At 40.2% G+C, this 11,238-nt stretch overlaps 1 protein-coding gene across 4 annotated transcripts in view; it reads right to left on the bottom strand.

Moving 5' to 3' along the window:
• Positions 1–1,119: 1,119 nt before the first annotated feature.
• LOC103397731 (sodium-dependent phosphate transporter 2) overlaps positions 1,120–11,238 on the bottom strand; it is a 56,993-nt gene continuing 46,874 nt past the window's right edge. For 3 of the 4 annotated variants that reach the window (XM_008336097.3, XM_017043088.2, XM_017043087.2), the window contains exons 10-11: positions 9,407–9,491; positions 1,120–5,977 (exon numbers count right to left, since the gene is read on the bottom strand). In XM_008336097.3, coding sequence (XP_008334319.1) covers positions 5,813–5,977; positions 9,407–9,491 — 250 coding nt within the window. In that variant the 3' untranslated portion in view covers positions 1,120–5,812. Of the gene's footprint in view, positions 5,978–8,553; positions 8,639–9,406; positions 9,492–11,238 lie in introns of all 4 variants that reach the window. The other variant, XM_008336098.3, reaches the window with a different exon arrangement.

Here is an 11,238-nt window from a genome sequence, read left to right on the forward strand (position 1 = left end):
CTCACCACCCGCAGGAAGGTTTGGTACGGTGCAGTGTGATTTGGGTGGAGACTGCTGCCCCCGCGACCCGGTAACGGATAAGCGATGAAAATGGATGGATGGATGGATTATAATTATTAATTAATTATAATAATTAATTACTTATTATTAATAACTATTTACAATGTATTTATGTATTAAGTAATTTGGACAGAGAACACAGTCCAAAACCAACCTGCCATGTTTTGGACTGCAGGCCGTATGTTTGACACCGTTGATCTAGAGAATATTTCCAGTCATCTTCAGAGTTGAAGCTACAATTAATGAAAATGAACAAATAAATAAAAACAAACAGACTTAAAAACATGTCTCTAGTACTACGACACTCACTGGTTCCTGAGACATAACCTCCAAAAAGGTTTGTTGTTTTTCCAACTGCAGTGACAACACAGGAGGTTGTTTGACATACTGAATGTTAACAGAGTGACTTACCGTGGGTCAGGTCGGCTTCCTCTGATTAAACAGAGTTCAGTCAACCAAAGTGGTGGGAACTTTAAATACAATCTGAGCCAAGACGTTAATTATTATCTGAGCTCCAGCACTAAATCACAGCGGCCCTAAAAGGCCTGACACCGTCTTTCAGAGAAGAGCAGCTTTGAAAATAAACCAAATTTAAGTTAATGACAGACTAAACGGCACAAAAGGCAAATATAATTCTTGCACAATTATACAACAATTGTATTATTTTTAACCCTTGTGCGGTCCTTCAGGTCTAGGTCACCTAGAGGGTCCCTGGGTCCCCTGAGTCTAGGTGACCCCTGGGTCACCTAGACCCAATATGTCTTTGTGTCAATATGTCTTTGTGTCTGTGGCTTGTACACTGGGTTTTACTGCAGTACAACATTATAAAATTGCAGATTCAGCAGTGGTTTCCACCCTTGACCTTTAGGCACCTTTTCAGCTTTAAACCATTTCTACTAAAAAAAATTTAAAAAAATGAACAAACCTTTAAGTGTATGCTCTTTAGAACCTTTACTGTGACAACTCATTTTTTTTACCCTCAGCCCTGAAAATCAACTGCAATTTTCCCAGCTCAGAAAGGGACAAAAACACATTAGAATAAAAACACACAGAATGCAATTTTAGGTTTTAGGGTATCCTTTGTAATTTTAATTCCCATAATTTAGTTAATGCAGACATTTTCACTAAAATCTTAAATAAAACATTACAGTACGATATATGCAAATCAGAAAAGCTTTCAGATCTTGTAGAAGCAGGCTACAGTTCATTATGATTTTTTTTTTTTTTTTAATTCTCATCTATTTTTGTTTTAATTTTTGCATTTGCAGGACTGGACAGGTAAACAGCAATTGACAGTTAAAGGACAACAAACAGCTGTAGAACCTCTAGGCCAGCCAAAGAGCACATTCTAATACGAAAACAGACCAGAATATTAAAGACGACACGTCACATCCAGATGAAGGTCTGACCTGATGCCACTGCGGCCCCACCAACAGCTGAGGGCGCTACGGTTACACCAGGACAGGTAGAGCTACTACGTCACAGACTGGAGCAATGTAGTTTTATCCCCCGTGTTCAGAGAGAAAAGACACATTCTGCATTTATTGATCGAACGCTACAGAACGGTTACGCAACTTCAATGGTATTTACATCACAAAACCCGATCCTGTTGGATGAAAGCTGAACGGTCTCAAACGTTTTTATTCCACAGAAAATGCCAAACTACGCCATCTAGCGGTGTTATGTTTTCTAAATTATTGAAATCCGATCGATACGCAATCACTTCACTCTCGGAAATGGCGTGATACCCCCACGTACTGACAGCAAATCACGGAATCTAGACAGAGTCACGTCACCGTGCTTGCTGATTAGTCGGTTCGGCTCAGTCGACCAATAAAATTTTGGTTTTTAGGTTCGCTTCAATCTGGTTCTTACCGGATTAGGTAAGAATGTTTCGGTATTGTTTGTTCAAGTCCGAATTTGTCTTTCCGTTCAACCAGAAATGTGTGGAGTTAACGGTTTTTTATAATCAGGTATCCCGTGAGCTACAGATTTTAGCAGCGCTAAAGATAATCATTTGAGAAAAGTTGCTTTTAAAAGTTTGTCAGGTAAACAATGCTCCACTGTCTACTTTCTATCCCAAGCTGTGCATCATTTTTTTGGCCTTTTAGGAGAAAGACTGAATGGTAAATCAGAAGATAGCGGTTACACAGGTAACACACAGAAGGCGGTTAAAATCAACACACAGACGGATCCGTTTACACCATAATACACCATGATAATAATAAGAACCCCATATACATGTATGTATACATATATGTATGTATACATATGTACATATACACATAAAATTAATTGTATTATTAGTTTAGGTTAATAAACTGCATTGCTATGTTAACTAAGAATTAGCAGTTAGCACGTGCTAGCATGGCATTAAATTTTTATGTTTTGCTAAACAAGGTGAAAAATATCAATTATCAAGAGGCTTTAATCATCCTCATTGTGAATGTATCAATAAGTAAAATAAAAATCCAGGATTCAATCTTAACTATTTCTAGTGCTGGCCTTTAGCTTCCTACTTTTCTTTTTCCTATTCGACCTCTAGTCCAGAATCAGTGCTAAACAGAATCAGATTTTATGGAAAAACTCCAGACCATGAAAAACAAGGAGTTCGTGTAGCATGTCATGTGTTGACAGACTTCGTTAACTACTTGAAATAATTTACACACACACGTACTCTGAATGTCAACACGTCCTCCCGTGTAGTCACCTGTGTAACAGTACAGTGAAATGAACCGAGTTTCAAGGTCTAATAACCTGCCAACACAACAAAACAAACACCTTCCAGTCCAGTTTTTTTTTTTCCCTCATCGACACAGAATTTTTCTTTAACGTTCTGACTTTGTCGTCCCTGTGTTTTCAGAACGCTGCTGTCCTGCTCTCACAGCTCAGAGTAAAGCAGAGTAAGGAAACAAAATTACAAAGTGTCGTCTTCTAAAGTTAAAAAAAAAAAATTAAAATAAAATGGTCAATTCTGAAAACGTGATCTCTTTGATGACCGACACTTCAGTCTACGTGTTAGAACAACACACCGGGCATACAGTGAGTCTGGCATGGCATCAGCAGGGTCAAACACACCCTGGAATAAGACCGCCCCCTCTCCTCATCATCACTGTCAACTCATTCCTGTCGCATTCGAACCCAGAGTTTCCACAAATGTTGCACAACTCACCCTTAGGTTAAAACTCAGATATGGTAGAAAAATATATATAGTCTGGATGTTATTTACTTTAGTGACTCTCTTCATTGCACCCACACATGTAGTGTTAACACGTTACAGTGTCATAGCTCATCTTGATTAGCAAAGCTACTCACGCAAACAACTAAAAAGTCACACCGGCTCCCTCTAATAGACACTTCAGGTTTTTTCTTTTTTTTTCTTTTTTTTGACTCGCACTTATTAATTCATGGTTAATGTTTCGTCTTTCATTGGCATCGTTAGGCAACAGTATTTGTTTCATCCTCAGATACTCTACAATTTGGTTACCATGTAAACAACACAGTATTTAATTATCCGAACAGAGATGAACACAATATTACAAGGCAAGTGGTTACTTAAGCATAGATTTGTTCATGAGAGAAAAAAATGAAATTAGGAAACACACCACAAGAAAAAAAAAGAAGTTGCAACACCTGGCATCGGGTTTGTTCAAATAATTAAAAAAAAAAAAAAGCTTTCGACTTTGTTCATCTACAGGTCAGGTGACCTTGTTAAAAGCTGGTGATTATCAGTACAACCCCCCATGACCCTCCCCACCCCCACCGTTCCTATTTAAATGATAAGATCTAAGATGTGGTGTGATATTTTTTTGTTTGTTTGTTTTTTTACATGAGAGGAGCAGCCTTTAAAAACCCTGTGTGGGTTAAGCTTCAACCCACGGAGGTTAAGCTAACCTTTAGCACAGAGGCTCAGACTTCAACAGTCAAAACAAGTTAATGAGTACTACACATAAAACACTGATAGTCAGTTTTGTGGAGCTACAGGTAGAGGTGAAAGTTCAACGGTATCTGTAGTGTTTGATATGACACGATGTGGCCACGGTGACCCAGACGGGTTTAAAAGGTAGAATGAAAGAATTCGATACAATGTCATTAGGCCGACAGTCACTGGGGCCTGTAGTAGTGTGTGGATGGGAGGACTACTGCCCTCTACTGGTATTTTCCCTTTCTTTTCATGAGTGGACCAATTTTGTTCAAATTGAAAAACCTAATATTTTTTACATCATTTTACTTGATGGTTAATGATAAAAACCAATCAGGCAAACACACCATGTGGGAGTAAAGTCCTATTATAACCCTATTATAAGTCCTATTATATGTCTGGTTGCACAGACCAACAGCGCTACAGCATCCACCAGAGGGCAGCCTCACTGCACATTATGTGGCTAATGGGATTATCCATAAAGTCTTAACGTACTTCTTGTTTTTGTATTGTAATCATTTTTGATCAAGTAAATGGTTGGACTTCAATACTGCCCACATTGGTGGTCTATGTGGGCCACTGCTGTGGCCACTCCTGATAATAGGGATCTATTATCTTCTGGTATTTTTGACCAAGTGATGGGATTTTTTTAAGCTTAATGCTCAGTGTTTACAAGCATTCAGGCCAACTCTACGTTATACTTTTGGAGCCGAAACATCAGATTACTACATCAGTCTGGACAAATGTATTATCATATTCATATTTTGATCATTGTACTGTATTCCTCGACCTTATTACTGCAGTATAATTGGCTGGTATAGCAATATTACAGCTTACTATGGCATTGTGTTGCTTTTTTTACGGGAGCAACCGTATTCTTACTCATGAAATACTGACACGTGTACCTGTGTATACTGACAGAAAAAAGTGTGAAAAAAAAAAGTGTCTCCAGTTATACCTTTTTTTTTTCTCTTAATACTCTAGTAGACTTGTGCCACCTGCTGGAGAAGCGGTGTGTCTGACATTAGTGTGTGTGTGTTATGAACTGGTTTTTCTCTTCTCTGAGGGTCTGGACTGAGACACACTGATATGATATCATGAAAGTTGGAATCCCCTGCATCCCCCTCACAACATTAAATACAAACCACAATCTCCACGACTCCCTCCCCCCCAGAACTATTAAGGACAGTATTTACAGTACAAATTACAGTAAAATACATCATTTTAAAAATATGAGATCCATCTCTAAAAACATACTGGAGCTTTTGACAAAAAAAAAAAAAAAAAAATCAACTCTTTAGCAAATCAAGTTTCTATGATATCACATGGAAAATAAAGCAGAGTGACAGTCCCTCTAACCCTCTCTCCCCGAGGCGTCCTGTCTGTCTGACCACAGCTGTACTCGGTGTGGACTCTGACAGTGATGCTTTCTTGCATTTTAGAATAATAATAATAATTATAGTAATGATACCATAATAATGAGCATTTGAGCAGCAGGCAAAAAGATTAAACATCCGTTTAGTCATGTTTGTATTTCATATTTGTTGTTGGAGTCATGACTTTTTTGATGATATTTGACTTTTTTTTTTAATTTGATGGTCATTGATATGGTTTCTCTTTTTGTATGTACAGCAGATCGTCATGACGTTCAAATTCCTTCTCTTGAACCCAAATAAGAACAGATTCTAAAAGCAGATCTCTGGACTCCACAGCTGGGCAACCCTCCTCATACCTACGGTACAACCAAGTTCCACCACCCGTGCCACTCTGTCCACCATCACTCCTCACTCTTTTTCCTTTCCTCATTTGCGGCACTCCAGTGACGCGCTCTCAGACGAAGGGCAGGATGCCGTACACGAACAAGGCCATGACGGCGGCGCTGAACAGGCCGGCCACGGGCACCGTGACGAACCACGCCAGAAAGATGTTTCGGAAAAGGTGCCAATCCACGGCTTTCTTGGAGCGGATCCAACCCACAGCTACGACAGAGCCGACCTGCATAAGCAGCAGAGGGAGGGGAGGCAGGGGGGGGGATAGGGATGGGGATGAAAACAATCAGCAGTGGAAAAGTTTCAAATGAGAAAAAACACAGAGGAGCTGAAGGTTCGTCCAGGCTTTTCTTAAGAGGTCAATTTTCAATTTCAACGGATCAAGTGAAATATGTTCCAGGTCCATTTCAAATAACATTAAATGTGGGGAAATATTTCCTCTGATGAAATGGAATTGTGCCGATGATTAAAGAAAATCTGATAAAAAGACTAAAAAAAAAACAACTTCAAATGACTTATTTGATTTATTAATTTAAATTCTATAGAAATCAAAGTTATTATTTATGGCCGCTGTCGACATTATAACTGCAGTTGTCATTCGTCTCCACTAGGTGGCACTAACACCGTATTTTAAGAAAATGTCACGGAAGTGAATGGGATGCGTTTACACTTGAACATTTCTTCTTTTTTTTTAGGTGTCAACTGTCATTTTTTTTTATGCCACTGATTTTCTTCTGTCGAATTCTCCATTATGGAACATGTTATTTTTTTAAATTCGTTTTCTTCTAAACAGTGTGTGAACAGAAAAGCCCGTACGCAGCCTTTAGCTCTGTCTCTCTCAAGACATCAGTGTTAGTAAGAGCAAGCAGATTACATTAGTGGTCAACGTTACACTCCTCATCTGACATGGGCCGTGGAGAGAGTCTGACACTGGCAGCTGGACAGAATGGAAACTCCTCCAAACATAAACTGAAAATGTCAGACCTCCACGGCCGAGGACGTCACTCACCTTCTTCTTAAGGAAACGTCAAAACTCAGGGAACAACAGAATAATCTGGAGAAAACATTTCAGTGTGCGTTGGTGTGGAATGTGCAGAGACAGGTTTCAGCTCTGATAACAATGCAGGTATGGCAGACGTTAACCCTTCACCTGCCAATTTAAAGGATCACTGAATTTGTCAACAGTAAAGTCACTGACTGCACGGAGAAATTTGTCGACTGAGTCAAAGACTGTTTGAGACCTGATTCTCCACAAACGTCTATAGTTTTTTGTTTTACAGCCGTCGGTAGGAATTTAGGTATGCAGCAGAGCAGCGACGCCAGAACTGCAGTGTGTGACCTGTGTTTACGCTGCAGAGCTTTAGAAACAATGAGTCTCTGCACAAACAAACACACACACACACACACACACACACATATATGAAGGCTGAACAACAATTTGGTTTAACCTCCTCACAATTAGAGGGGGAAATCAGGTAAACGGTTCACAGAAGTGAACTGCGTTGAGACTAAACCAAAATGCCTTCCCACAATCCCTCACTCCAACAAACACTTCACACTCCCACAAACATCTGGCAGTCGTCCACGGATGCTGCTGGACAAGAGTGTCAATTAGACAACCTAAGGTCCAGGACCGTTCCACAGCCTCTTGATTTGTAACATTGTTTATCAAATGGTGGGTCGTGGCCCAAAAGTGGATCACGAGGATACTTTTTTGGGTCAGTGGACTGGTTAGTACTACTAATAACATTTTAAAATTATTATGGATAATAGGCATTATTATGATTATTAGCAATCTAATAATCATAACAATAGTGATCCTTAATGTTATTAGTACAATACAATTACAACATTATCTTCTATTTTACATGCCTTATAAGTAAATTATGAAGAAAAAAAAAGTTTTATGTGCTCGGCCTTTTATAATAAATCACCTAAAATAAAAATCACAGTGTGTGACTGTGAGTCAGCAGAAATTTATTATTTTTTTGGTCCAGCAGCATCCGCCGACTCCTGGCAAACAATGTATATATATATATAACAAATAATGTAAATCATATCAAATCACCATCGTGACTTTAGTGTTTTAAACATCAGTACGTTACATATTTATGCAAAGCAGGGAATTATCTGAGGTTTTAGGGAAAAAGAAAACAAAGGGTTTGTTTTTGAGTGGAGAAGAAGAAGAGAAAGAAAAAAAATAAGGTATGGATGGCGATGTTGATGTTTAGATATAAAGTGATCATCTCAGCAATTAGATACCAGTTTTGACTCGTGCAGCTTCCCATCAGACATTTCATCAGAACGTTAAAGCACTGATAACAGTAAAAAAAAAAAAAAAAGAGATAAAAATAAAAAGATATTTACTAATTTAAAAGGAATTCTTACACAGGTTTGACATTTTGATAATAGTAGTATAGTAGCACATTAGCTCATGTAAAACAGCATCTACAAAAACAACAAACAAATATCTGGGGCGTGGGGCCACCATGCCTCCTCCATAGAGTGGCCAAGCTGTCAAACCTTGTTGGAAAACATTTAACCTGGTTGAGAATTAGCTTCTACTTAGCTACTAGCTAACTAGCAGATAACTAGATTAGCTAATAAGCTAGCTGCTAGTAGCTTTCACAGAGTTTCCCTGAAGATTATTTCAGGATAGAAAGGTTTAATTCTGAAGAAAAACTGCACGACAGCTCAAAACCTCAACTAAGGAGTTGTGATTGGCATTGAACTACAGGTGAAGCGATAGAGCACCAGGGGGCGCTCCCACTGGGCCAGCTTCACTACCAATGACTCCAATACCTTGCAGTGGGTGGAGCTTATTGGGATGCCCACATTTGATGCAACAAGCACTGTTAGCGCACTCATTACTTCAATGCAAAATCCGCTGTGAAGACAGACGAGTGGAGAGACAACAGAGAGATAGATGGAGAGGGGGAGAAAAAAAGTAGAAACCAGGTGAGACAGGTGAGGGTGAAGGGAGGAGAGGCCGGTGGCTGGGGGAGGAGGAGGTGGAGGTTCTGCTTGCAGCCAAGCACAGGAGGGTGGAGTACCCACATACCACACCATGCTAGTGGTGAAAGGGCAAAAATGGAAAAGAGTTGGTAAAATGAAACAGAGAATGAGACATCGTGTTAAGGAGGACGGAGGAGGAGGAGGAGGAGGAGGAGAGCTGGAGCCGCAGGATCTGGTTCATGTTCACTTCTGGATGATACGATGACCCTGTAATGAACAGGGGGGGAGGGGCTTCACACTGCTGCCCAGGGGATGTAGTGCTCTTGGGTGCAGTAAGAATGCTAACATTGGGCCAATACGGGGGGTTAGCTAAATTTGGCTACATTCTTGTTTTGATTTTTTTTTTAATCGTATTGGGACCTGATACAAAAGGTGATGAAAAACAAACCTCAATTAAAAACAAAACAAAAAACAAATCAATTTTTGTTGTGTGGCCACTTCCTGTTTTCGCTGCATCTGACTTTTAAAGTTAAATAATATAAAATATGGTAAACAAAGATTTCCATTAACATAAGTGGGGGAGTGGGATTGAGGCACAGCACCCTGGGGAGGGGTATGGGGGGGCAGTGTGAACTCCCTGTCCCCTGAAGACAACCTGTGGGGTAAGTTAGAAACCAGCTGCTGGTCCACTCAGCCATACCTTGCAGTGTGTGGTACTGACAGGGATTCCGATATTGGAAGCCAACACGACTGTCAGCGCAGAGGCCAGTTCAATAGTGAATCCACTGTGGAGGAGGGAGGGGGAGAGAGGAGGAGGAGGAGGAGGAGGAGGAGGAGGAGGAAGGGGCAAAGAAACATCCTTCATTGTAATGTCCAGGACACACAGCTGATCACACGCTCCACAGAATATCCCCAACATCCACAGTAAACATGACTTACAGTATAAGTTCTTGACACGGTTACAGCACAGTGTGTCAGTGTGTGGCTGTGTGATGTGTGTGATGTGTTTGGGGAAGTGCCCGGTGCAGACCAGGAGACGCTCTGTCCGAGGCCATTTCCAGAACATTATTCACACTGTGACACAGACCAGTGGGAACACTGGAAGAGAAAATCATTCCCACAGGAGGAAAAAGAGTCTCCGGGAGACAGAGAAGATGAAAAGAGTGTGGCTGAATGAGAAAGAATCATCAGAGGAAGTATTACATTTTCACAGTAGAAAGAGAGGAACAGACTGTGCTGTCTGTAGTCTGTTCTCAGGACAAGCCAAAGTCCCACAACGGAACACCAAAGGACTCAAGGAACAAACGACCCAAATTAATAAACAGGGTGGTCTTCCCCTTTGATGTCTATGAAGGTCAGTGGTTCACAAACTTTTCTGCCGACTATTGTTTACAATTATTTGCCTTGCTGCTTGAAATGGCTCACTCTGATACTCAGGATTGGTATCGGTCATATATTGGTCAAACTTCAGAAATAAAAAACTATAATCATGGGCAAACTAAGGCCCAAGGGTTTAATCCAGACCGCCAAACTTAAATAAAATAATTTATTCAGATCAACCTATCCCTGCAATGTCCACGTTTTCCCAATAGATGGTGTGGAAAAAAATATGACTCAAAAAGTTTGCCGCTCAACTTAGCTTTGCGTGACATGCCATAAACAGGAACATCATCGCTTTAGCAACAGCAGCCCTCGGTGCACAGCTGGAGAAATGAAGATATCAAATTAATAATGGTATTGGTAAATTCAAGTTGCAGTATTGGTCATTGGACATTAAAAAATAGTTTGAAGTCGTCCCTACTTGCTGCTCCCAACCTTGGGAACCAATGACGAATGGATGGTTTTCTAATTGAATCTTTTGTAATAAACAGAATTGACCGTCCTCTACAGAGAACCCAGATGTTCTTCACAGATGATGAAATGAATCGCTCAACGTCTAATCAGCAGGGAACGACGGAGCCACAGCATCCATGTCTGATTGGATTTATCAGCAGATCCGTTCGGAATGATAAAAGACTATTTTTTAAAAACACGACAGAAAGCTAATGCAAGAGGAAAAGAAAAATAAAACACTCTACTTTTTTCTTTTCCACACTATCAACTCCAGTCAGTTTGATTCATGGAAACAAATGCTGGAGAAAAGCCAGACCTTTACGGCAGCAAAGTAAATTAGTCTTTAAGTCCTGACAAAAGGCTAAGTTAGTGTCTGAGAGAGAGAGAGGGGGAATAATAAAAAAAAAAAAAGGGTCACGGAAATAGGAGCAATTAAAAAAAGGGGAAGGAGAGCTGGGATAATTAGGGGAGGAGGAAGAGAGATTAATTAGTACAAAAGGTGCAACAGGGGGAAAGAAACAGAAAAAAGAAATCTGGAATAAAAAGTGTTAACCAGGAAAATTTACAGGAGAGAAAGAGAGAGAGAGAGAGAGAGAGAGAGAAGGGGGAGGAATACAAAAGAGGGAGAAGGATAGATGGGAACAGAGAAGTTCAGACTGGTTTTGCTCTTTGTGAATGGACTGGAGAGGCCAGGATTCC

This window comes from Cynoglossus semilaevis, chromosome Z (assembly GCF_000523025.1).
Source record: "Cynoglossus semilaevis isolate Cse_v1.0 chromosome Z, Cse_v1.0, whole genome shotgun sequence".
In the NCBI taxonomy this organism is placed as follows: Eukaryota; Metazoa; Chordata; class Actinopteri; order Pleuronectiformes; family Cynoglossidae; genus Cynoglossus; species Cynoglossus semilaevis.